Raw genomic sequence first — 27,343 nt, forward strand, 5'->3', positions numbered from 1 at the left:
TAAATAGATGTTGCAACACGTTATATTAATTTAATTAGATTTTTAATATGAATATTAAATATCGAATAAAAAAAAACTAGCTTTATGAATTATGAAATACACAAGCTCAAATGAAAAAGGTGCCTCAATAATTCACTAGTTATGACAACTTGGTTTAGCATCAACTCCATTATTTATACATTATGAGTTTTAAAAATCGCGAGTCGATCTTAAATTTTTTTTATTCGTGGGATTTATTGACTGAATGCTAAAGGTCAATAATTTTTCTTTAGAAACGGCTTCTACGATGATAAATATAATAACATGATTAATTTAACAAATCTCATTATACTAACTCCACAATTACATTCTCCATTTGTTCTTATCATGTTTTTTGCGATGAATCAAAACCTCGAAAGTTTCTATTGAAGGGTAAAATTGTAATTTTACTGAATTCATACTCTTCATATTTTGAACTCCTACATACTTATGTACGTTTCGTAAAATTATACGACTACGTACACAAAATACAATGAATTACAATATAGAGATTATGGTAGAACAACAAATATTTCTTCATTTTAAATTTAATATTTTAGGTCGAATCTTGAGAATAGTCTCTTTGGATAGGGAGCATTTATAACTTTTGGATGCGAATATATATTAATTGGATATCCAGAGTTTTTTAACGATAGAATATAAGTATCTCTCACTCTTAATCAAATGTCTTATATTTCGATCAAATAATCTTTAATATGAAGTAATCAAATATCTTGTATTTAAAACACACGTTAATGCTTAATCGACCTACACATACTGTTACTGACTGATAATAAATATTTTTAACAATTTAACACCGTAATATGAAACTGTGTTTTTGACCATTAACTCGATATTTTATACTTTCCTTGTGGTGGGGGAAGAGAGTACATACATGCTAATATGCCAAACATTACTGTAAAAAAAATTATAATTTTTAATTAAAGCTTGCGGAATCGAGGCTAATTCTCTCAACTCCATTTGATAATATATTCTTGAATCCGGTAACACTGTCCGACACACATTCACTAACTTGTGAAAATTACACAGAGTTCTGTACTATTTTGCAGTGGCTACAGTCTTCTTGAGCTCAGAAAGAGCCGTTGTGGTAAAAAGGGTGTTTGCCTGATAAAAGAGAAAGCACATTTCTTGAGGTAAATAAAGAGAATAAGTACATTCATAGAGGCAAAGTTGGTTGTGGAGGAAGTAGAATGGCAAGAGGATTTAGTATCATATTTGCAGCTACTGTGCTCTTAGTGATTCTTGGTGAGTATACCCTTTTTGTTTTTTTAGTAAAAAGTTTATATTTTTGTAAGTTGTGAGCTGAATATTGTGTGTTGTTAATGTTTCTTGGTAGTTGTATGTGTACCCTTTTCATTTCTATGGTAAGAAGTGTTAGATTTTTTTTTTTTGAGTGATGAGCTTCATTGTGAGCTCTTAATGATTTAGTATCATATTTGCAGCTTCTGTGCTCTTGGTGAGTATACCCTTTTTGTTTGTTTAGTGAAAAGTTTAGATTTTTTTGAGTTATGAGCTGAATGTTGTGTGGTGTTAATGGTTCTTGGTAGTTGTACTCATACCCTTTTCATTTCTTTAGATTTTTTTGAGTGATGAGCTTCATTGTGAGCTCCTAATGATTCTTGCCGTCTTGGTAGCTCTACCCTTTTTTAGTTTCTTAATCAAAAGTTCAATTTTTTTATGAGGGATGAGCTGCATTGTTCTTAATGCTTCTTGTTACTATTACTCTTTTCATTTGTTAATCAGAAGTTCAGATTTTTTTAGTGATGAGCTTCCTTGTGAGCTCTTAATGATTCTTGGTAGTTCTACCCTTTTTAGGTTTTTAATCAAAAGTTCAGATTTTTATGAGTAATGAGCTTCATTGTTCTTTTATGCTTCTTGTTACTATTACCCTTTTCATTTGTTAATCAAAAGATCAGATTTTTTGTGATGAGCTTCATTGTGGGCTCTTGATGATTCTTGGTAGTTGGTACTTGTACCCTTATCATTTCTTTAGTGAAAAGTACAGATTTTTTGAGTGATGAGCTTCATTGTTCTTAATGCTTCGTGGTACTTATACACTTCTCAAACAGATTGTTGTTTGAGTGATGTTTGATTATTATGGTTCTTTATGATGCATTTCACTCATATTTAACTATTTGTTTCAGTTGGTGTATGTAACTATTTTGTGGCCAACAGATCAGATTTTTTTAGTTAGCTTTGACCACCTTATACCTTGCTTCATTTGGGGGTTTCATTTTAATAGTATTGCTCTTACTGAATCTTGGTTCTTCTACCCTTGTCATTTCTTTAATCAAAACTGCATATTTTTTTGGGGGGAGATATTGATTATCTAGGTTCTTGATGATAATTTCACTCATATTAACTCCTTGTTTCAGCTTCCAGTGCTATAATCATAGGTGTTGATCATTATATTTAGTGTATGTAACTATTTTTCTGGAATAAAGATTAGATTTTGCAGTAAACTTTGACCAGCTTATGCCTTGCTTTTTTTGGGGTTTTCATTTAAATAATCTTAAATATGTATTAAAGTGAAGTAAATACCTTGTGTTTACCCCTTCTTATGTTGTGTATATTGACTTGAAGGAAATATGTAACTCTAATTTTGTGGTCCACTGTGTCCTCTTTTAGTTGAACTTATTACTATTTTTCTGTTTTCCATTACTTCTGCTTTTTGTATGTGGTTCATTTCCATGACTTGTGTAAGTACTACAACATGTGTAAAACGACAGAACTTGTTAGCTGTGATCCATTATATATGCATTATTGTGTTGTAATTGTTTCTGACTACTTCGAATATGGTGGTTGCATTTTGGATGCTGTTCTTTTCTAGCTTTATTAGTGATGTTGATTGCTTTTGTAATGGTTTCGAGATTCCTCTTCATAACTAGCTATTTATCTGCTAAAACCTCAAATTATAATTGGACTTGAGGAGGTTAGGGAAGTTGATTCTAAGCAGTGGCGCAGTCAGGATATTCGGCCTAAGGGGTGTCAAGATATAAAGTAGTAAATAACAAAGAAGTCAAGAGGAGTCAATATATAGTATATATACATAAAAGAACTTCTTTACCCTAGCTATGCATGATTTTCCGACAATGGGGTGTCAATTGATGAGACCCCCCTTGAATACATGTGGCTCCACCGCTGGTTCTAAGTACTAGATTCGCATACAAGTTTCAATCTTTAACGAGCAAGAATAATTAAATAATCGAATGTGGTTCCACCTCTGGTTTTAAGTACTGGATTTGCATAAAAGTCTCAATTTTCAACGAGCAACGATGAATGAATTTGATAGTCAAATGAATTCATTCACCTGATTACTTCTTTTTGTCCGTGCCCCACATCGCAAATCAGAGCATTGTGTTTCTTGGGTTGTACTTTTTCATTGAGGTGAATGTTCTCTTATCATCATTTCACTTGACCACTCCAGAAAATATGTCGAAAGGGCCATGCTTGAATAAATCATGCTGACCAACTATATTAGTGAAAGTCAACTACTGATACCTTCTCTTTAGTAAGACTTCTTTCAGTTATGTAGATATATGTATCTAGTTAAAGGGAACATTACTTTGTCTTTATTGAATAATGAAATGATTTGTGTGTGGGGGGATTCGTTTTAGTTGTTGAAAAAGCAATAAATATATAGACAGTAACAGTTAAGCTGCAAAATGACAGCAAATGGTGATGTATATGCCTAAACCTTTGCCAGGGAAATCGTAATTTGGTTACTTTAGCGTTTGTCCGTGTTAGAATGAGTTATATATTGTGTGTTACCATGGTAGTTCATCTGAATATTCCTGAGCTGACTGCTGACCATTTTTCACCACATGGCAGGCATTTGCAGAGCAAGCAGAGTTGGAATTTGCTATGGACGAAATGCCGATGATCTTCCTACACCTGAGAAAGCTGTGCAGCTCATTCAAATGCACAACATTAAATATGTAAGGATATACGACTCAAATATCCAGGTCCTCAAGGCCTTTGCGAATACTGGAATTGAGCTTATGATTGGGGTTCCAAACTCAGACTTGTTGGCGTTTTCTCAATTCGAGTCTAATGCCAATACATGGTTAAAAAACAGCATTCTTCCTTACTATCCAGACACGAAAATCACTTCCATAACTGTTGGTGCTGAACTCACGGAAGCCCCAAATACTACAGCTGCTCTGGTAGTACCTGCAATGCAAAATGTGTTTACAGCTTTGAAAAAAGCTGGTCTTCATAGGAGGATTAAAGTCTCTAGTACCCATTCATTGGGCGTATTATCCCGATCGTTCCCACCTTCTGCAGGGGCATTTAACAGTAGTCACGCCTTTTTTCTAAAACCGATGTTGGAATTCCTTGCAGAGAATCAGTCACCTTTTATGATTGACTTATATCCGTATTATGCGTATAGAGATTCTTCTACCAATGTGTCCCTAGACTATGCTCTATTTGAGGCATCCTCTGAAGTGATTGATCCCAACACTGGTTTACTTTATACGAACATGTTTGATGCTCAGCTTGATGCTATTAACTATGCTTTAATGGCTCTAAATTTCAAAACAGTTAATATCATGGTCACTGAGACAGGCTGGCCATCTAAAGGATCACCTAAAGAGACAGCTGCAACTCCAGATAATGCACAGACTTACAACACAAATTTGATACGACATGTTATCAACAATACTGGAACTCCTGCGAAGCCAGGAGGAGCAGTTGATGTTTATGTTTTCTCATTGTTCAATGAGAACAGGAAGCCAGGTTTAGAATCTGAGAGGAACTGGGGTTTATTTTTCCCAGATCAGACAAGTGTATATAACCTTGATTTTACCGGTAAGGGTGTTGTAGACACGACTGCAGGTGGAAACAATACCGGTTCAAATGGAACGTGGTGCATTGCTTCATCTTCTGCATCTGAAGCTGAACTTCAGAATGCCTTGAGTTGGGCTTGTGGTTCTGGAAATGTAGACTGCTCCGCTATACAACCTAGCCAACCATGTTTCGAGCCTGATAACCTTGCATCACATGCTTCTTTTGCATTCAACAGTTACTACCAGCAAAATGGAGCTACTGACATTGCTTGCACTTTTGGAGGAGTTGGCGTTAGAACAAACAAGAATCCAAGTATGTAGACTGACTCATTTCATTCTCTTCTTTTAATGCATGTTTACACCTTAATCAACTCCTTCACAGATCAATTAGACTAGGTATAGAATTACATCTCTTTGCCTTAAACTGTAGTCCTATCAATAGCATCAAATACAACAAGTCAAAAAATCAGATTTGACCAACATCAACCACCCAATGTAATCCCATAGGTGGGATGGTCGAGTGTACGTAGATTTTACCCCTACCTTGTGGAGGTAGAGAGGCCAACCTGAAACCCCCCCCCCCCCCCCCCCCGAACAAACATTTTAACCGTCAAATTTCAAAATGGCTCATGTTCAGTGTCAATTGTTAGTGTAGTTCATTTGCTGTAGAAGTACAATAACATTACCAGTTTCAAAAAAAGCTAGAAGGTTTATTTTATGCTGCTATCTGGATGTTGTCAATATGTAGACAGATGTAGGCTCATGTAGCTGAGTGATATTAACAAATTTTAGTTTGAGGACGTTCCTATGTCGAAAAATTAGCTGATTCACAAACACTACTTCAGCTGCATATTCTGAAGTAGTCATGTACCATATTTCAAGCAAAGATGTGCCAGATATTTTCTTCCTTGTGTTTGAAATCTAGTCTGACAGCTCTTTCTCAATACAGGTTATGATAACTGTCTCTATGCGACTACTGGGTATGTACATCTAACCAAATCATTATTCAACTACACATACACACACACACTAGTGTATTCTTGCCCTCCTCCAATAGTAATGTTCGTTTTCTGATTTTAAACTTCACAGGGGTAAAAAAGCTATCTTTAATAATGCAACCGTTGGTCCTTCCAAGTCTACATCTTCATCCCCTCAAAGGAGTTACTGGTGGACTCAATATCTACTTGTGGCTTTTCCTTTGTTCTTTCTGGTACCTTTCTGAACATGTCTCGGATGAATAGAATGATGTCTATTCCAGAATCAAAAAATGTAAAAGCAGGATAATTCTAGGTGATATAAGTTTCCCTTGAGAAGGCTCAAATGTGTTGGAGCCAAGGATGCTTGGGTTATTGATGCAGATGTCACCTATACTGCACAAATTTTGTAAGATATCCAAGGTAGAGATCCTTGGTAGATGTAAAATAGAAGATATTCCATTCAAACTGTGGAAACATTTGTAATCCATATTGTTTGTGACTGGTTAGCAAACTTGGTTCCAATTCATTTTAGCTAATCTTTGTAATGAAGTTTCCACAAACTCTTCAATTGGTCCTATATAAATCAGAAAAGTTGGTCTGTTTAAAGTCAGTCTACATCTCATCCCTTGTTTGTGGTGTGGCTCCTCTGACCCTGCTCACACAATGTTCTATTCACCATGTTCTGTGTGGTCCTTTTTATTTAAGATGAAGCATCTCTCAATAGTTTTCAATCTTAACTGCTCTATGCTGGAAAAAGTTGTCCTTTTGAATAAGGTGTGGCCATTAGGTCAAAGAAGTATGTACAATTTGCCTAGTTGGGACTGAGGTTGAGGTGTATCATAATTGTTGTATTTTAGTTGGCTACAACAGTTTTGGGGTGCTAAAAAGGAGATTATTGTGTGTGTGTTAGTACATGAAGAGGAAAAAACATCAAGAAGAGGATGAGCCAATCAACCTTACTATTTTCGGCGTAACGAGGTTTTAATCTCGCACCCCCTAGCCAGATTCAGTCCCCAAGGGGGTCAATCAAGCCTTTGAAACTAGTAGAAATATTTGTCATAGTCAGAGTTTCTGCTTTCAACGAGAGTTTCTTAGCTTGTCAAACTCTCCTTCAATAGGTCTTTGATTTATGTGGACTGAATTTGTGGTGGTGAGGTGGGTGGAGGGCATCTGATATAAGGGGTAGTCAATACAAATATACACAGAAACAGCAGCTAAGCATGTCAGAATAAGATTTTGACAGATGAAAAACCCAGGAGCTGTATATTACACAAGCCAAATTTTGTGCAAAGTGAAATCCAGTTATAGGTACCAACAACAAATTCCCCTCTCAAAAATAATCAGAGGGTCTCACTTGAAAATAATTTAAACCAATTCTTGCAAAATCAAAATACAAAGAGAGAACTGTTGAATCCAGAAAGGTATCATATCTAACACTTCCCAACTCTTGAGTATCCATCATCAGCAAACACCACAATCTTCAATACAAACATATTGAAAAGAAATTCTGCAACCATTTCAAATGAAAGCAGGTAATTAGAAAGTCAATCTTGCGTAAGAAAATACCGGGAAGAAATAGCAAAGGTGAACACTTACCCAACAAATTAATAACCTTGCTCAACGAGATAATCACCGAGCCTCTCAACAACCAAGTTACACTGGCCTGGAGTCATTGGTTCATCATAGATACCAATAAGTAGAGCCTGATTAGTCTTTTTGATAGTAATACCACCCGGTCCCTGGAAAAAAAAGAATGGAATGTCACGAACAGCCATTTGAACAAGGCTTTTCTAAAACAAATTTGATTCAGTTCAATTCATCTCCAAATAAGTACGAACTTTCCACAACTTTCTGAAATGTAATATTAATTCTGGTTGTTTAACAGAAAAGATCCTGTAGTACATATACACCCTCAACGAACACTAGATAATTATGCTATGCGTCGCTTGAACAGAATGCACAACCTACTATTGTCTGCAGTTTCAATTCAACAAGATTCTGAATGTTATAAAAGATACCTTCTTTCCTCGAATGACAACCCCAGGTTCCCCTTGAATGACCATGTACTTTGAGCCACCAAGATGCAGGCCAGTTGGTGCAAGTGAACCGGGCTCATTAAAATCGTTCAGGATGGCATCAATCTCTGAGGGTTTGAACTACAATAGCATGGATATCGATAAGTTGCAAAATCTTTGTAAATGAGTCAAGATTGAAAAAATAGAAGGCAAACATATTCATAAATAACTTGCAATTGATTACAAAAACAACCAATCTTGTCTACTCACAACATTAGTGTATTAGCATCAAGTCTTTATTGCACATTCCTCAATAGTTCTTCAATAGAACTCAACATTGCCTTTATTCAAAACCATTTTCAGTCAATCATTTCACTAGGTCTAAAACTAGTTAAAATCATCTAAATGAATCCTCCATATCGATTCCTACCATCTATTTATCAAGCTTAACTTTCCACTATTTACCACATTTTCAGTAGTTCTTTAGTGACATTGAACATTGCTTTATTCAAAACCATACTCAATCAATCATTCCATTAGTCCAAGTTAGTCAGGATCAACTAAAAAACCTCTATATTGATTCTACCATCAGCATCAAGATCTAGTCTTCAACATATCTCTCAGTAGTTCTTCTTGGGCAGTGTTCAGGGAAGCGTGAAGCGGAAAAAAGCGATAAGGCCCCGCTTCACACTTTAAGTGATGAAGCGCTCGCTTTAAGCGATGAAGTGCTCACATATTCATTCTAGTCTGTGAAGCGTAGAAGACTCGCATCGCTTCACTTCATCACTAGAGCTCGCTTTCCTAAGCACTCTTCATGGGAACTCAATATTATCTTTGTTCGAAACCATTTCCAATCAATCAGTTGCTCAGTCCAAGCTAGTCAAGATCATAATACTCTATACCGGATCCTACCATCTACTTATCAAGATCAAGCCTTTACCACTCGACATTGATTTTATTCTTTCAATCACCCAAAAAAAAGATAAAACGACAACAGATAAAATGACAAACATCTTTCAATCACCCAAAAAAAGATCCCAAATTAGATATAAACAAATCAATCTGAATTCAACATCAAATCCAATTGAACAAAAAAAAAACATTTTTTACTAAATAGATCTTTCAATCAATCTCAAATCTAAATCAATCATCTTCCTCTCAGAATCATGTCAATTTCTCTAATGCTGCTCAACCAATAGTTATCATCCTGATAGTCTCCATTCTCCTTGCTTCCAATATTATTGATTTTCTTAAATAATAACTATTAGTTGAGTAAGCACCAGAGAAATCAACTAAATCTCAGAACCCCAAATCAGTCAAAGATCCAAACTTTTTTCCTGTTTAATCGCTAAATTTGTTTGTATGATTCACAAAAACATTTTTTTTTAAAAAAAGACCTGAGGGAAAGTTCAGCAAACAAATCATTCCACAAAATCCAAGCTAGTCAAGATCATGAATCCTCTATATGGAATCCTACGATCTGCTTATGAAGATCAAGTCTTAAACACTCAACATTGATCTTTTCAAAACCATTTTCGATCAAATCATTTCTCTTATTCAAAGCAAGTCAATATCAGCATATAAATCAAAACCATTTTCAAACAAATCATTCAACAGAATACAAGCTAGTCAAGATCATAAATCCTCTATGTCAGATCCTACCATCTACTTATCAAGATCAAGTCTTTACCACTCAACATTGATTTTATTCCAATTTCAATCAATTTATTTCTCTTCGTTCGAGCAAGTCGATAATCTATATGAATCAAACTCATTTTCAAACAAATCATTCCACAGAATCCAAGCTAGTCAAGATCATGAATCCTCTATATGGGATCCTACCATCCACTTATCAAGATCAAGTCTTAAAACACTCAACATTGATCTATTCAAAACAATTTTCAATCAAACCATTTCTCTTATTCAAAGCAAGTCAAGATCAGCATATAAATCAAAATCATTCTGCAGAATCCAAGCTAGTCAAGATCATAAATCTTCTATATCATATCCCACCATCTACTTATCAAGATCAAGTCTTCACCACTCAACATTGATTTATTCAAAACCATTTTCAAGCAAACCTTTTCATTTACTCAGAGCAAGTCAAGATCAGCATATAAATCAAAACTATTTTCAATCAAATCATCTCGTGGAGTCCAAGCTAGTCAAGACCATCTACTAATATTCTTCAAAATCTCCCATCAAACTCAACTCTCACAAAAACAAATCTAACAAAAGACAACACATAAAAACCAATAACAATAACATCTCTTACAATATCTACAAATCACCCAAATGGTCAAACAAAATTCTCCACAAGTCAAAAACAATCAAATCCACAACAGATAAAATGATAAACATCTTTCAAACACCCAAAAAGAAAAAGATCCCATATCAGATTTAAACAAATCAATCTGAGTTCAACATCAAATCCAATTAAACAAAAAAAAAATTTTTTTACTAAATAAATCTTTTAGTCAATCATTTTCCTCTCAGAATCACGTCGATTTCCGTGATGCTCACTCAGCCAATAGTTATCATCCTGAAAGTCACCATTCTCCTTGCTGCCAATATTATTGAGTTTCTTAAATAATAACTATTAGCTGAGTGAGCACCTGAGAAATCAACTGAATCTCAGAACCCCAAATCCGTCAATGATCCAATTTTTTTCACAAAATCATTTCAAAAAAAGAAAACCTGAGAGAAAAGCTTTAAGCCCAAACGGCGCCGTCAAGGCCAACAATAGCGGCAGCCTAAGGTGGTTCCCTTCGATTTCACGCAGGAGGTTCCTCTATATCGATTCTACCGTCTATATCAACATCAAGTCCTTACCACATCTCTCAGTAGTACTTCACCGGAACCCAATATTAAACTTGTTCAAAATCATTTCCAATCAATCAGTTCACTCAGTCAAAGCTAGTCAAGATTATAGATCCTCAATATCAGATTCTACCATCTACTTATCAAGATCAAGTCTTTACCACATCTATTAGTAGTTCTTCATCAGAACTTAATAACCTTTGTTCAAAACCATTTTCAATCAACCACTTCGCTTAGTCCAAGCTAGTCAAAATCATAATCCTCTATATCGGATCCTACCATCTACTTATCATGATCAAGTCTTTACCACTCAACATTGATTTTATTCCAAACCATTTTCAATCAAATCATTTTGCTTAGTCCGAGCAAGTCAAGATCAGCTATAGCCTATATGACCAAAACCATTTTCAAACAAATCATTCTGCAGAATCCAAGCTAGTCAAGTTCATAACCTCTATGTCGGATCCTACCATCTACGTAACAAGATCAAGTCTTCACCACTCAACATTGATTTTATTCCAAACCATTTTTCAATCAATTCATTTCACTTAGTCCGAGCAAGTCAAGATCAGCTATATGAATCATAACCCATTTTCAAACAAATCATTCCACAGAACCCAAGCTAGTCAAGATCATGAATCCTCTATATGAGATCCTACCATCTACTGATCAAGATCAAGTCTTAAAACACTCAACATTGATCTATTCAAAACCAGTTTCAATCAAACCATTTATTCAAAGCAAGTCAAGATCAGCATATAAATCAAAACCATTACAAATCATTCCACAGAATCCAAGCTAATCAAGATCATGAATCTTCTATATCATATCCCACCATCTACTTATCAAGATCAAGTCTTCACCACTCAACATTGATTTATTCAAAACCATTTTCAAGCAAACCTTTTCATTTATTCAGAGCAAGTCAAGATCAGCATATAAATCAAAACCATTTTCCATCAAATCATTTCACAGAGTCCAAACTAGTCAAGTTTCATCTAATAATATTCTTCAAATCTCCCATCAAACTCAACTCTCACAAAAACAAATCTAATAAAAGACAACACATAAAAACCAATAACAATAACATCTCTTACAATATCCACAAATCACCCAAACAGTCAAACAAAATTCTCCACAAGTCAAAAACAATCAAATCCACAACAGATAAAAAAGATAAACATCTTTCAATCACCCAAAAAAAAAGATCCCACATCAGATTTAAACAAATCAATCTAAGTTCAACATCAAATCCAATAGAACCCAAAAAAAAACAATTTTTTTAATAAATACATCTTTCAATCAGTCATTTTCCTCTCAGAATCATGTCGATTTCAGTGATGCTCACTCAGCCAATAGTTATCATCCTGAAAGTCACCATTCTCCTTGCTGCCAATATTATTGAGTTTCTTAAACAATAACTATTAGCTGAGTGAGCACCTCAGAAATCAACTGAATCTCAAAACCCCAAATCAGTCAAAGATCCAATTTTTTTTCACAAAATCATTTCAAAAAATAAAATTAAAAAAAAAAAGACCTGAGGGAAAGTTGAGCTTTTAGCCCAAACAGCGCCGTCAAGGCCGACGATAGCGGCGGCGCTGAGGTGGTTCCCTTCGATTTCACACAGGAGGTGATCGTCGACATATACTTGCCACGACATGATTTTCCGATGAGGATTTTTTTGAATTTTTTTTGTGCTCTGAAAAAAAGATGTGTGATGAAATGAGAAATTATCATGGCTATTTATTTATAGATGGGTGGGTACTTCCATGGCATTTTAGAAAAGACATAAATGCCCCTAAACCCATATTCCGAAAGGATCGAGAGCGGGTTAGAGAAACTTACATAAATTTCACTAATTAAGATATCTCGGATTTTATAAGGTTTGTTCAGATACGTGTATTTCGGAATGAATTGTTGATATATTGTATTCAAGTGGACTCGTATGTATTTGGGATAGATAGACCACTCTTCGCTTACCACTCTTCTACATATGTGGTATCTCAAATATATGTGATTCACATCAGATATATATATATATATATATATATATATATATATATATATATATGTCCCTGAGTCCATATTTCGGAAGAATCCAGAGCGGGTAAGAGAAACTTACAGAAATTTCACTAGTTAAGAGCTAATATTACAAATCTTATAAGATTTTGGTGCATTCAGATGCGTGTAGATACATATATTTCAGGATATACGAGGTTAAAATTATGTAGAATTTGTTTTAGATACATTATATTCAAGTGGTTTCACATGTATTTGAGATAGATAGACAACCCTCGCTAGCTTTCCTCACATGTCATTGGCTCGCCACTTTCCTATGTATGTGATATTTTAGATAGATGTAAGTCACACCAAATATATACAGATAAATATATCTAGTGTATATCCAGTGTGATTTGTATGCATTTGAGATATATGACTATCTTGCTCGCGTCTCTCCCTATTTTAGTAATCTGATAATAAAAATATATTTATTCAGTATATCTTTCTCAACATGTGATAAAAAACACTTAATTAATAGTAAGATATAAAATTAATTAAAAGTATATGTATAATTGATATATATGATATGAATATATATCTAATAAGATAGTTTTTTCATTTTATTTTTACCTCGTGAATATAAAAATATTGCTTTTGATAGATCCTTAGTTGTGTTAATACATGTCAATAAGTAGTGAAATTTGATATAACAAACTCTTAAGAGGCAAATTTATGATGTGAGATATGAATTTACATAAACTCAATAACTTTTATTTAATAAAAAAATTTAAAAAATCTTAAAATCTGAATATGTTTATTTTCGAAATTACTAAATAAAAATCAATTTGATAAAATCTTGTGTGATTTCATATGTAAATTTATCGTAACAATTAATTTTTTCATAATCCATCGAGGTATAAAATTTAAACTCTCCAATAATATAATTATTCCGAATCCTTCGAATATTAAACTTATAAACAATTTAAAGCATTTCCACTATTTCATGATAAATGAATGTATTTGAGAGTGTTCAAAGTTTATGAAAAAACATATATTTGTGCTGATATTTCTACGGATGTGGGATTATTTTATTTTAAGTTATTTTTTTATATATAACATAATCATATTTTTTGGAATAAATTTCTAAAAATCGTATTATATAAATTGAAATAAAGAGAACTAATTATCCATAAAGCTAAATTTATGAACATTACATTAATAATACAACTAACCTTGTCTAACTAGGCATTTGACATAATTAATGAATATATTATTGCTTTAAAATAATTAATTAGAAATGGTCTTGTTTTAAAAAAAATCGAATATATTATTATTATTATTATTATTATTATTATTATTATTATTATTATTATTATTATTATCAATATTTATTTTAGTAACCATCCATATCAACCCTACGTGGAACATGTATAAAGAAGTAATTTTCGAGATAAAATTAATTATTTTATAGATTTGAGATAGAGTTCTGATCTTATAATTTTTTTAAAAAAATATTTTAAAGTAAGCTTATATCGGACGATATTAACTGAAACATACTAATTAAAATTATAAATATTTTTATAAAATTGACGTCTATTTAAAGAAGTTTATAATCAATATAATTCTTCCTTAAACTCTTTTACGATTGTACATTTAATATAAACGATATTATCCTTCTTCACTCACGCGTTATTTTATCGATAAACCTTAGAAAATAGCAACCCTCCACTTCTTTCCATGATTAATTCTCCAGCTATGAGATCTTTTATATTTCTCACAAGACCCCTCACTATTATCATATTTTTATATTTGCCCCTTGAAATTTCTAATATTTGCAATAATACTTTCTCTAAGTTGACCATTAATATTATATTATTATTGTTATTCCTTATTTGAGGTTTGTCATTTGTCAATGAGAAAAATTAATTAATCTACATAATTATTATAATATGATTGGATTTTATTGATAATATTAACGAGCTCACATAAATAGAATTTTTAAATTTGAAATTGTCATTGGGAATTAGACAAATTCAAATGATGATTTTAGTATTATTTTTTAGAAGTATGGAATATTGATGTAAGATAGAATTTTAATGAAAAAACATGATCATTAGTGTTTTATATATAATTAATTATTTTTAATTTATTTGATATTGAGACATTATGATTATTTTCATGTGTGATAGTACATTTTCTTAGTAGTTTTGATGTCATTGCAAAAAGGTGTTCAAAGTGTAATTATCATGTTATATTTTTATTTATGTACGATTATCTGATTCTTAATATTCACTTGCTCGAAAAAAATAGACTTACATTACGTAAAGATTACTAAGAATTGGTGATAAAATTATCTTTGTTTAAATATTTCTTAAAAAATTACGGCGTGTAGCTAAATAATTATATTTTAAAATATATATATTATTTCTTTTGACTTTTTTCAAAAATTATTACTATATTATACATATTCGATTCTTCTTATAAAAATTTCTTGCTTCATCCAGTAAATAAAAACACTATTTAATAAAAATTATTCTAATTTAGGACTTAAATTTAAGAAACTTTGCTTTAAAAAAATATATTTTATTTTCATAACTCGAATCTGATATCATCGATAATCAAAAGATTATAATTATTTCAATTTTCAACTTTTGAGAAAGCTAAAGTCGATAATGATATTTCTACAATGTCATTTGCTGGCCATTAGAGGTGCCAACTCAAGATTCCATTATGAAATATTTTCCTTTTGCTACTTTAATATTGTCTATAAATTATCTACTTTTTGGTATAATAATTGCAAATCAGTACCCAATATTATTTGATTTGATTTTACAAAAAAAATTTATATAATATAGTAATTAATGTTGGTCATATCATATTGGTAGATGCTACAATATCCAATAGCGAAATTAACGTGTGAGTTTTGATTATTAGTAGAAAGCGAGAATCAGGTAAGATGTTGTTTACGGTTGATCAGTATAAGTTTGTAAGTATAACTATATTTAGAAGAATTTAAAATCTTTTCTATTAATTGCATAGTCTAACACGCAAACGAAATTGACGTGTGGATTATTGTCAGTATTAAAGGCGAGAATCAGTTCAACACGCTAATGAAATTAACGTGAAGCGAGAATCAGTTTAACACGCCAACGAAAGTAACGTGAAGTGATAACCAGTCCAATGCACCAACGAAAATAACGTGAAGCGAGAATCAGTCCAATGAAAATCAACGTGAAGTGAGAATCAGTCCAACACGCAATGGAATTAACGTGAAGAGAGAATGAATCCAACACGCAACGAAATCAACGTAAAGTGAGAATCAGTCCAATGCACTAGCGAAATCAACGTGAAGAGAGAATCAGTCCAATCAAGCCAAAGAAATCACGTGAAGTGAGAATCAATCCAACACACAAACAAAATCAACGTGAAGCGAGAATCAGTCCAACAAGCTCCGAAATCAACGTGAAGTGAGAATCAGTCCAACACGCCAATGAAATCACGTGAAGCGAGAATCAGTAGAACAAGCCTCGAAATCAACGTGAATTGAGAACCAATCCAATACGCCAATAAAATCACGTGAAGTGAGAATCAGTCCAACACGCCAACGAAATCACGTGAAGTGAGAATCAGTCCAATACATATAAAACTCGATGCTTCGATTTTTTTTGTCATTAATAAAGGCGAGAATCACGCAAGACGTTATTAGAATTTAGCGTTACATCTTATATCCAATATCCTCATTTGTACAATGACCTTTTAAAATTTTCGATCAACAAACTAATTACTCAAAGCTTTGTAAATGAACAATTTTCAAGTTCTTTGAATAATAATTACTTCTTGCTTTTCTTATTACATTGTTGAACAATCACACTATAATATAGATTTCATCTATTTCATTACTTTCATATCGTCGATCTTTTATTTATTTCTTTCATCGTCATCGAAAGGTAAATAACGATAATATATAAGACAAATCGCGAATGTATCGGATAATATTTGGACCAGGAGTCTTAAATATTAAAAGCCCATTTCAGATGAGTGTAAATTTGGGCCTTGCAAAATTTCAAACCCATAAGCCCAACTTAGACATGGACTGGGCTTACCGATTACTTAGGCCCGTTATCTAAGTTGCATTTCTAGCCTTAATAATTAAAGGAAAAATTACATAAATCAATATATTTTAATAAATAATTATTGATTTTAGCGATATTTTTTGTTTATTACTATTTATAGTAATGCTTTGTTAAATCTGTAATATGTATTAAAAGTGAATTATGTATGCAATATATATGAATTATAATTGTTTTTGAAATATATCATATTTGTTTGGTAAAAAATTGTCACATTTTATTATAAGTGTATTAAAATATGTGATAAATATATTATTGATCATTAAAATTTGTATTATATGTGAATAATAAATTATTTTTTGTAATATGTATTAAACTTGTATTATAAATGAATTAAAAGTGATCAAGTGAAAAAAAATATTATTGCTATAAATGGTAAATATTTTTTTTTATTATAGTATATTTATGTAAGTTTCTCATAATTAAAAATACGAGCATAACTCACATATTTATGTATTTATTGATTTGATATAAATATTTTAAAAATTGACAAAATGTATACTAGTTTAATGAAATTTCTTTTCGACTCTATAGAATACTTATAATAGCCGAGGATTTTGAACCTATCATAAGCTAAACTGATGCTAACAAATAACCATCGCGCAATGAGTAGGGAAAGTCAGTGGTAGAGCCAAAATTTGTACTTGGAATTAATGTAAAAATAATTGTAATAATCTATAAACAATGCAATTTTCCCCGAAACATTGCCATTACCTTACTCCGCCCTTGATGAAAGTATAGTAATGTTAAAAATGATCTAAAATCGAATATTAAATAGTAATATTGACAAACTAACGTCTTCATGTTTCTAGATATTCATGCTTCATATATTTTCATACCGTAAAAGATGAAATAAGTAAATAACTATTAAAAATAACAAGTCCTGTATAATAATCCATTATTTGAAACAAAGGTCAACATTAATCTTGGTTGTTTTTTAATTTTAATTGAGAGAGGATTATGTACATTTCCTAATTAATCTCACAAAGTTATTTTTAAAAAAGGGTAAAATAAAATTAAAAAAATTCCCCCATCTGCATTTTAAACACACACATTGTCAGTGACTCATAAGTCCCATTTATACATCAATTTTCAATAAATAATTACTTAGTATTCGATATATAGTGACATCACTGATATAACTATCGTAAGTTAAATATTAAAATAAAGGTAAAAGTGTCATATTAAAAATTTCTCCATTTTAGGTACTATTACTAATTTTGGCATTAATGTTCTATCCTAATCTAGTTAACAACGGTTAGTCCATTATTTATCGAGATAATATTAATAACAAAAATAAAACGATATAAACAAATTTTAATTTAGAATTATCTGTGCTTATCTAGCATTACCAAACAACCCCTTAGCCCTTAAACATTTTTATAATGAATCACTTCATATTATTCTCTTTCTAATTGATTGTGCTGTGATTTAAATAAAAAATAACACACTATGTGTGACTTATTTAAAATGTACATAAAGTGTGATTATATATTAACTCAATTATTCTTTTATAAATATTTAATTTTTGCCGTTTAAAGCTGAAGAGAGTAAGCTGATATTGATTGATTTCAATGACCTAGGCCATCTATCTTTGAAGAACAATCCAACACCAACGAAATCGACGTGAAGATTTTTGTCAGTCATACAAAATGTTATTTACGTTCTATCAGGATAAATTTACAAATATAATTATATCCAAAGAATTGGAGATCTTTTTCATCAATTCAACAAAATTAACGTGAGGATTTCGATCATTATTAAAGGTGTTAATCATGCAAGGTGTTATTTGTGGTTGGTTAGGATAAGTTCGCAAGTATAATTATATTATTAGATTGTGAATTTTTATCATTATAGAATGCGAGAATCATGTGATATATTATTTGCGATTGATCACGATAAGCTCGAAAGTATAACCATACCTAAAGAAATCAAAATCTTTTCATTAATTGCACAATTCAACACACAACAAAATCAATGTGTGGATTTTTGTTATTATATATATATATATATATCGCGAATGTATCGGATAATATTTGAATTAGATCAATATTAAAAGCCCATTTCAGATGAATGGGGATTTGGGTCTAGTAGATTTCAAACCCATAAGCCCAATTTGACATGAACTTGGCTAACCGATTACTTCGGCCCGTTATCTTAATATCACAACGTCTTTTCGTATTTATTGATTTGATATAAATATTTAAAAAAATCGATAAAATGGCTACTTATATAATGAAGTTTCTTTTCAACTCTATGTAAATACCGTTTAGCCAAGTTTTCCAAGCCCATTGTAAGTTGACCAACGCGTAATAAATAGTGAAGTTGAAGGAACATAAAAAATAATTTTAATCATATATAAAAAATATAATTTTTCATTAAAAAAAAAACCTCGACCTTTTCTTGCTCTACCCCTAGAAAAGGTATAGTTATATTATTATAAATGATACAAAATCGAATACTGATAATAATATCATACGCTTCATATATTTTCAATATCGTAAAATATTAGATCAGTAAATAATTATTATTATTATAAATAACCCGTTTCCTAAAATAAAGGCGCACATTAATCTTGGTTGTTTTACATAAATAATATAATCTTAAATGTCGTGATGTATAAATCTTGTTTCAGAATCTAGGATTTTGAGTAAACGAGTTATGTTCTTTATATATGTGTATATTCTGATATGAATTACATAAAGAAAAATTTCTTATATGTCGTGATGTATAGATCTTGTTTTAGAATCTAGAATTTAGAATAAAAGAGTTATCTCGTGAAGTCATTCTTGAATTTTCACATGTAGCACTTTTGACAAAATCGTGGGCTAACACACATAATAAATTGAGAAAATCACCTAATTCACGTTGAGTGACCCTTAAATGTTCAAAAGGCGGTGTGAATAATGGTGAAGCTATTGGTATTTTCGTCCAGGTTATTACAAAGGGTTTCGTAAAGTTTAATTTCTTAAGGAAAAGAACAAACACAAAAAAAATTGAAGAAATCATCTAATTTATGTTGAGTAGCTCTTAAATACTAAAATATATTCATCAAATCATTACGAAGGGTCCTGTTAATTTTTTTTAATAAAATAGACGTAAAAAAAAGCTACTATAATTATAAATTATAATACAAACATTCGAACAAACAAAATTAAATATCTACCAAGGTAAAAGGCTAATTATTTTTTCTCATTGAATATACAAAGCCAAAACCCTTTGTACTTAGTGTACTTAAAAATGTCTTAAAAGTTAATTTAAGCCAATTAATTAGGTCAAAATACTTCCTAATTTTCATATCCTTTAACTAACTACCAATAATTTTTTTATATGGTGTGCCTTTTGGATTGTTAACACCACAATCATGAACCTTAACCAACATAAATTATTTTTATTTTTTAAAATTACTTTGTACATCAAAATAAGTGTCAATCAATGAATAAAATAATTAAAAGTATCAATCAATTACCAATTTACCATGATTATCATGATCAATGTGATAACTGGGGTCAAATCGGAGATCGATAAAGTTTTGATCGATAACCTAAATCGAATATATTGTGATACATACATTTTAAACTTAAATTCAGAATAATTGATCGTATAGACAAAAACATATGTAATTCATAAGTTATAAATTCATCTTAACTATAAATATATATAAATTAAATGATTCGAAACAACAGATCGAATATGTTGTGATACTCACATTTTAAACTCAAATGGATAATGTTCATCTATCATGATTATATAACATTAGATTAGTGGCAAATTATTTTTAAAAACTATTCTATTAGTTATATAGCGATAAATTAACAAGAAAATTCATAATTAATTTTAATCTTTTTTCTTTTTTCTTTTTTCTTGCTATGCTAAAATATTGAATTCATAAACGTAAAATTCTGAATCTATTTTTATTGCTCGATGGGGTGGGACTAAATTATATTATTTGACAGACAACAAAGAAATGCATGTGTGCAAGATAGGCACAAGAAGAATATTTTGACTATAGAGTATACACTCACTATAATCTTTTTTTAAAAAAATTATTTAATGGTGGAGGACGTTATGTTTGGAATTTTAAAAAAAGGACAAAAAAAAAACTCAATTATTTGTAAAAAAAAAAATGTAATGAATTTAACGGTACAAAAAACTGATGTGAAATAATATATTTTTTCATTTTCTAAATTCAATCAAGAATTTATTCTAGAAATTTACTCCTTATGATAAAAAAAAATATCATTGGATTAAACGTTAATCTGCTCTTAAAAATAATAAAATTTTAAATTCGAAATATTTTTAAAGGTCGATAGATTCAAATTTGCGTCGAAGTAGTTTTTACTTTAAAGGGTATAATGTACCCTTATTAATTGGATTTTTATTTTTAAGATTTGAATTTGAAATGTTTTTAACTTTTTAAAGGTTGATAAGTTATGATTTGCATCGAAGTTGTTTTATTCTAAGAGTATAATATTCTGTTATCTATAGAAATTTCTTTTCTAATATTTGAAATTCAATATCTTTAACTATGAACAGAAGAATACTTACTGTCTGGATCCACCATAACCTTTCGATACATCCATCATTTTTTTTAAATTTTTTTAGGTTTCTCAATCCGACTAACCTTTGAATTCATCCATCTTTTTTTAATAAGATTTTCCAATTGGATCAAATCTGAATTTATATCGTGAAGTCCTATATTAAAAAGTAAAATATCCTCTAATAAAGACAATTAATTAACTTTTGCATACATCCATCTTCTTTTAGATTTCTAAACTTAGTAAAATCTAAATTTATACTGTAAAGTTTAGTATGGAAAAATAAATATTCTTTAACAAAAGACGATCTCAATATCATAAGAATTAAGAGGTTTGAATCTGTAATTTCTCATCAGAGATTAATATATATATATATTATGAAACTTTGGAGTATTGCTAAATTCCATGAATGACAGAAACTTGCCAGCATATTATGAAACATGTCACACAAATTTTTAATATTTCACATATTAGGTTAGAAGCATTATCTTCAAAAATAAGTCATACAACATATGATTAATTTAGATTTAATCGAATAATTAATATTGGTATAAGAATCCAGATGTTAAAAGTGTTATTTCCAAAAATAAGTCAAAGCAATGTGTATGATTAATTCAGATTTAATTAAATCGTAATATAAATACTGAATAATTGACACGATAGAAAAAAAAATCACATTGACCCACGCCACCCCACCCCTGCCCCTACCCCTACCCCTACCCCTTCAAAGTCCAAATACACACCACAACAACAACAATTCCTCTTCTAGCTAACAACATTATGCTATAAAAATGCTATATCTATGGGTTGAAAGAGACTAATGATTGGAAAAAAAGAGAAAAATGTGACATGAGAAAAAAGAAAAAGTGAAAAAGTGCATTAAAAAAGTATGGTAAGGTACCAAAGTGACAATCTTATAAGCAGTGGCGTAGCCATATACTATTAAGGGTGTCACCGTTTGTCGAAAAAAATTTAGCATATATATAAGTAGATTGATTAAATGAAATGATTAAATAATCTATTTATGGGCACCTTTTAAGAAATTTCTGATTCCACCATTGCTTACAAGTATAAAAAATAACAATCATGAATAGTATCAAAATCGTATTTTCTATGTCTCAATTTATAATATGTTTTTTGTTAAAAAAAAAATTGTTTGTCATGAAAATGATGTTTTTTTTAACATTTATATAGTGTAAATTTTTATTTTATTCTTAGTAATTATTTATAGTAATATCGGGAACGTCAATCTTATATCGCGATTCGAATTTAGTCGAATATTGTTAAAATCCTATTGGGAGAGCTATATCTCAAATTAGATCTCGCAGTGCGTGATTCAAATTTTTCAAATTTAACCAGATGTCTAATGTGGATATTGTTGATCGTATCATCTCCAAGTAGACCCTATAACGTGAGATTCAAATTTAATCAAAATTCTAACGTTAACATCAGACAAAGACTGAAAAACCAAACCTAAAAAAAAAAACTGGTTTGCCTACCCAAATCTCAAATCAAAAGGCCTTGGACACCCCACCCCCAACCCCACCCTTCTAGGGCCGACATCCCCGTCTAGATCATCTTCTTAAGTTTCATATTCTGTTGAAGGTTTATGAATCGTTTTTTCGACCCCACCCAAAAAAACAATCCTATGGACCCCCCCCCCCCCCCCCACTCCTAGACTGTCAACACCTTCTATCCTAGCTGTCATGTCTCAAATTGTGGGTTCCTACACATTATATATCATGCTATAAAATGCCAGGTCATTTTCCAAAAATACAACCTGGATGGGTCGAAAGGGACAAATGATTTGTAAAATTAGAAAAAAAAAAAGAGAGAGAAAAATGGAAAAAAAAATGCATTAAGGTTTTGTCAATTATAAAAACAATTGAAAATTATGAGAGATCATAATTTTTCTTTTAATTTTTTTAGAAATAAAAAGACTAAATATATAATTAATCGGTTTAATATTTTATTTTTATATCTAAATTAAATTTAGAATATGTATATACTAAACACTCTAGCATGATTTAAAGTGTGCTTATTCAGTCGCGTAATCATATTGATTTTAGAGTAATCACTTCAAAATTCTTCATAAAAAAAATTATATTATACATATTAAAAATAATATTATACATATAAACCGAATATATTCATAGTAAAATTTTTGTTTCGCTAATAATTTTATTATTAAAGAAATAATGCCTTTATATTAGAAAAAAATACTGAAGTAGCAAAGTGACAATCTTGTTATTGATTATTAAATAGTAACAAATGACAGGTAAATATTTATTTGCTGATATTTTAATTTAACAAAATATTGTGTGTGTATATATATATATATATATATATATATATATATATATATATATATAATGCTTGGATAGTTGGTAGTGAAGGGTATTAATTAGCTAGATTTGTAATAAATGAAAAAAGTATATGACGAGGCAAATATTATTGAAAAATACATGTGTTGTGAATAACTAGACATAGCCTAAAGTGTACAGGTCATCATGTCCTAATATTAACACAAATACGAATGCGACGGATCGATAAGTATTTCTTCATTCTTAATTAGAGATTTTAAATTCAAGTACTTTTAATATGAGCTTATTGATATTTGTTATAGAGTGTTTCATTTTTAATTTCTCAACACGTATTTGTATTTGATTGAGCAATGAAATACATAGAGATCAGAAAGAATATCAATGAAAAAAACATCTGTTGAGCCAGTACTGAAACAGAGAGACGAAAGCTACGAAATGAACGGGTTAGATACCCCAATAATCCTAACCGCAAACGATGAATACTACGTGACATCGCTCCAAATATTTATGAAGATTTTTTGTCAAATATTAATTTAAAAACCAACCTAATTCATTAATTCAGAATAATATTTTCTCATTTTTTTAAAAATTATTTTATGCATGATTTTCAATTGTATTGAAAGTGAAGTGGGCCAATTATTTTATTTTATTTTTGGAGCATAAAATCCTTCACAATATAGTAATAAACAAGAAAGGATCTTTCAAATTAGTCATTAATAGTTGTAAAAATTATTGACCACTATTCTTTTTAAAAATAAATATGTGTGGCCAATCAAACACACTTATATAATACAAAGGATGTGTTTGGTAGGGAGGAAAAAAATCAATTCTAAAAAAATAATAATAAAATAATTTTTCTAATAAAAATAAAAAAAACATTTTCACAATTTATCATATCCTCGTCACATTTCACAATTTAACGAAATAAAAGAATCAGGTCTTTACTCTTTAATAATTCCGCACCATCTTAAAATCTATTAAATTTATATTTAAAAAATGCATATTATTTTTGTATATATTTATCAAACACTATTAAAATGAATAACAAAATATATATTTTAAAAAAAATTAAATCCTAAACTATAAATATTTGGTAGAAAATAATTTTTGATGAAAACATTTTGTTAGTATCACTAATTATTTAGAATAGAGCCGCCGTTTGACAGCCATCAGAGAATGCTGACAAAATGCACGACTTTTTTTTCTGTTAAATAAATAAACATTATAATGACCAAACTAATTTAATTTAATAAATAATAATAATAACAATACACAAAATAAAATTTAAAAATTTAAAAAGAAAATAACAGCCTTAACCAAGCTGTTATGGGACCCAATTTCTAAAGACCCAATGAACTTTATATTATGTAATTTATGTCTTTTTCCTCTAGAAATTATCGTCATTTAAATAAAATTTAAAAAAAAAGCAAATAATCTTGAAACAATTTCTGAAAAAACAAAGATTATGTCACATAATAATAATTGAAATTATATTTCATGTGATTTGGTCGACGATAATTTTAAGAATGTCGGTTGTAATTATATAATATATAAAATAATATCACTAGAAAATTATACGATAGGTTAAAATTATTTTTTTTAATTTGTTAAATCTTAAATATTTAAAACGAAACTTTTGACTTTTTAATACTATTTAAAGTTATTATAAGAAGGTAATAGTTATGACGTTGCTATTAATTGTAAAAAGAATAAATGTCCGATAAATGATCAATACTCATTATATTTATACTCCCTTCGATCCATTTAATTTAAGGTTGTGCTATTTTTTTTAAGTAAATCATTTTAAAATAATAATATTACTTTATATCAGATAACAGTTTAGCTTTACAAAAGTATTATTTATTTATGTTAATTGATTCACTAATTTGATATTCATGACCACTAATAATGAATTATTCGAATGTAATTAGGCCTTTAAGGTTAAGATATATAATTAGGGCTTCAAGCTTAAGGTATAAGAAATTAAGGATTAGTACTTAATACGTACTTGATGACAAATGTCTTCTAATATACTAGTTTTGTGCCGCTAAATGATTTTTTTAAAATTAATATTTAAATCAAAAGTCATATTAAAAAATAAAAAATAAAAAATAAAAAATAAAAAAATGATTGCACTGCTTTGCATGTTATAAAAATATACTGTCCATATTATAATTTTTTTTTTATATTCACCAACTGTTTTTGTAGTTGGAGAATAGTTGAACTTTAGAGAAAATTAATCATTAAACATTATTTGAGGGAATAAATTAAATAATATGATTAGTCATAAAAAACAAATGCTATGAAGATATTGGATATCTCTAATAGATAATTATGAGTTGCCATTTAATCAATTGCAAGAATCACTCAATAAATTTTCTCATAAAATTTTTATTATAATGACCTTAGTTAAAGGGTGTGTATAAGTCGGTTTGATCAGATTTTTATTAAAATCAAATTAATAAATTAGTTTGATTATAATTTTTGTTTTTCGTTTCTTTAATCATATAAATATTATTTTTATCTTATTTTGTTGGAGTAATTAATAAAAAATTTATCATAATAACCTTAGTTAACGGTGTGTATAAGTCAGTTTGATCAGATTTTTATTAAAATCAAATAAATAAATTAGTTTGATTATAAGTTTTGTTTTTCGTTTCTTTAGTCATATAAATATTATTTTTATCTTATTTTGTTGGAGTAATTAATAAAATTTTGTGTAGTAATGCAATAATTGACAAACATATGGTTGATTAAACATATAAGAGTTAAATCAAATCAAATAAAAACAATGAGGTAAAATAGTTTAAATTTATCCTTAAATTTTATGAAATTATGCTTATTTTAATTTTTTTTTAACTTCACTCTGAAAATACTTATAAAAAGAATTTACATAAATTATCACATTCAAATAATTTCTCTCACTCTTTTATCTTTATCATTTTTCTATTTTATTATTTTACTTTTTGACATAATATATCCCCCACCATGATCATCACAATTACTATTATAATTAATTTAAAAGCTAAGTATTATGTACTTAGATTTAGTTTACAATTAGGAGATCAATGTAGAGCTTTGCATTTGTTATTAATGATTTGAAAAGTATTAGTGATGAAATCACATAAAATGGAGTTATGGCTAAGTAAATTTTTTTTTTTTTTAGATGGTATAATTGCATAATCTCTGAGTTTATTTTTTTAGATTATTCGAAATTTTAGAATATTTAAGTAAAAATACTTTTGTTTAGAATAACTCTATTGTTATTGGAGATTTTAAGTACTGAAAAATTGATATAGTTCCTTCTTTAAAGTTCATGGACAAATTTGAAATATTTCACATAATTTAAGAAAAAATTTACTATATTCATATATCGAGAACTTCTATAGTCATAGAATAAGAATATAATTGAACCAATTTTATAATGAAAGTTGACAAGGATACATTAGACATAAATTATTAACGAAATATAAACTTAAATCATTTTAGAAAGTTCTAGAAAATCACAAATATATGACTTCGTTTAGACATGATTTAAAATCAGATTAAATTTTTTTATCTTATTTAAAAAGTAAAACTTAGAATTTTTGATTTTATAAACACGACAACCACATCATAACTTCCACAACTCTTATACAGTTTCATTAGATAACCAAATTTTAGTTCATAAATCAAGCTAAGATATCCTAATACGTTGAATTGACAAATC

At 29.6% G+C, this 27,343-nt stretch overlaps 2 protein-coding genes and 2 non-coding genes across 4 annotated transcripts; 1 reads left to right on the forward strand and 3 right to left on the reverse strand.

Moving 5' to 3' along the window:
- The first annotated feature begins 936 nt into the window (after positions 1–936).
- LOC101261689 (glucan endo-1,3-beta-glucosidase 13) lies at positions 937–6,416 on the forward strand. The gene is made up of 4 exons (XM_004251596.5): positions 937–1,284; positions 3,871–5,142; positions 5,779–5,809; positions 5,919–6,416. Exons 1-4 carry the CDS (start codon positions 1,230–1,232, stop codon positions 6,049–6,051), a joined length of 1,491 nt encoding a protein of 496 aa, XP_004251644.1. The 5' UTR covers positions 937–1,229; the 3' UTR covers positions 6,052–6,416.
- Positions 6,417–7,040: 624 nt separating this feature from the next.
- Positions 7,041–12,646, reverse strand: LOC101261989 (profilin-1). Its single transcript, XM_004251597.5, has 4 exons — positions 12,179–12,646; positions 7,825–7,962; positions 7,403–7,545; positions 7,041–7,313 (listed from the first exon to the last, which is right to left on the reverse strand). The coding sequence occupies exons 1-3, from the start codon at positions 12,299–12,301 to the stop codon at positions 7,411–7,413; spliced, it is 396 nt and encodes a 131-aa protein (XP_004251645.1). The 5' UTR covers positions 12,302–12,646; the 3' UTR covers positions 7,041–7,313; positions 7,403–7,410.
- Positions 10,301–10,481, reverse strand: MIR9471a (microRNA MIR9471a). Its single transcript, NR_130086.1, has one exon. It is a non-coding gene; the product is annotated as a microRNA MIR9471a (primary transcript).
- MIR9471b (microRNA MIR9471b) lies at positions 11,912–12,151 on the reverse strand. Its single transcript, NR_130083.1, has one exon. It is a non-coding gene; the product is annotated as a microRNA MIR9471b (primary transcript).
- Positions 12,647–27,343: the final 14,697 nt, after the last annotated feature.

This window comes from Solanum lycopersicum, chromosome 12 (genome assembly GCF_036512215.1).
Source record: "Solanum lycopersicum chromosome 12, SLM_r2.1".
Taxonomy (NCBI): Eukaryota; Viridiplantae; Streptophyta; class Magnoliopsida; order Solanales; family Solanaceae; genus Solanum; species Solanum lycopersicum.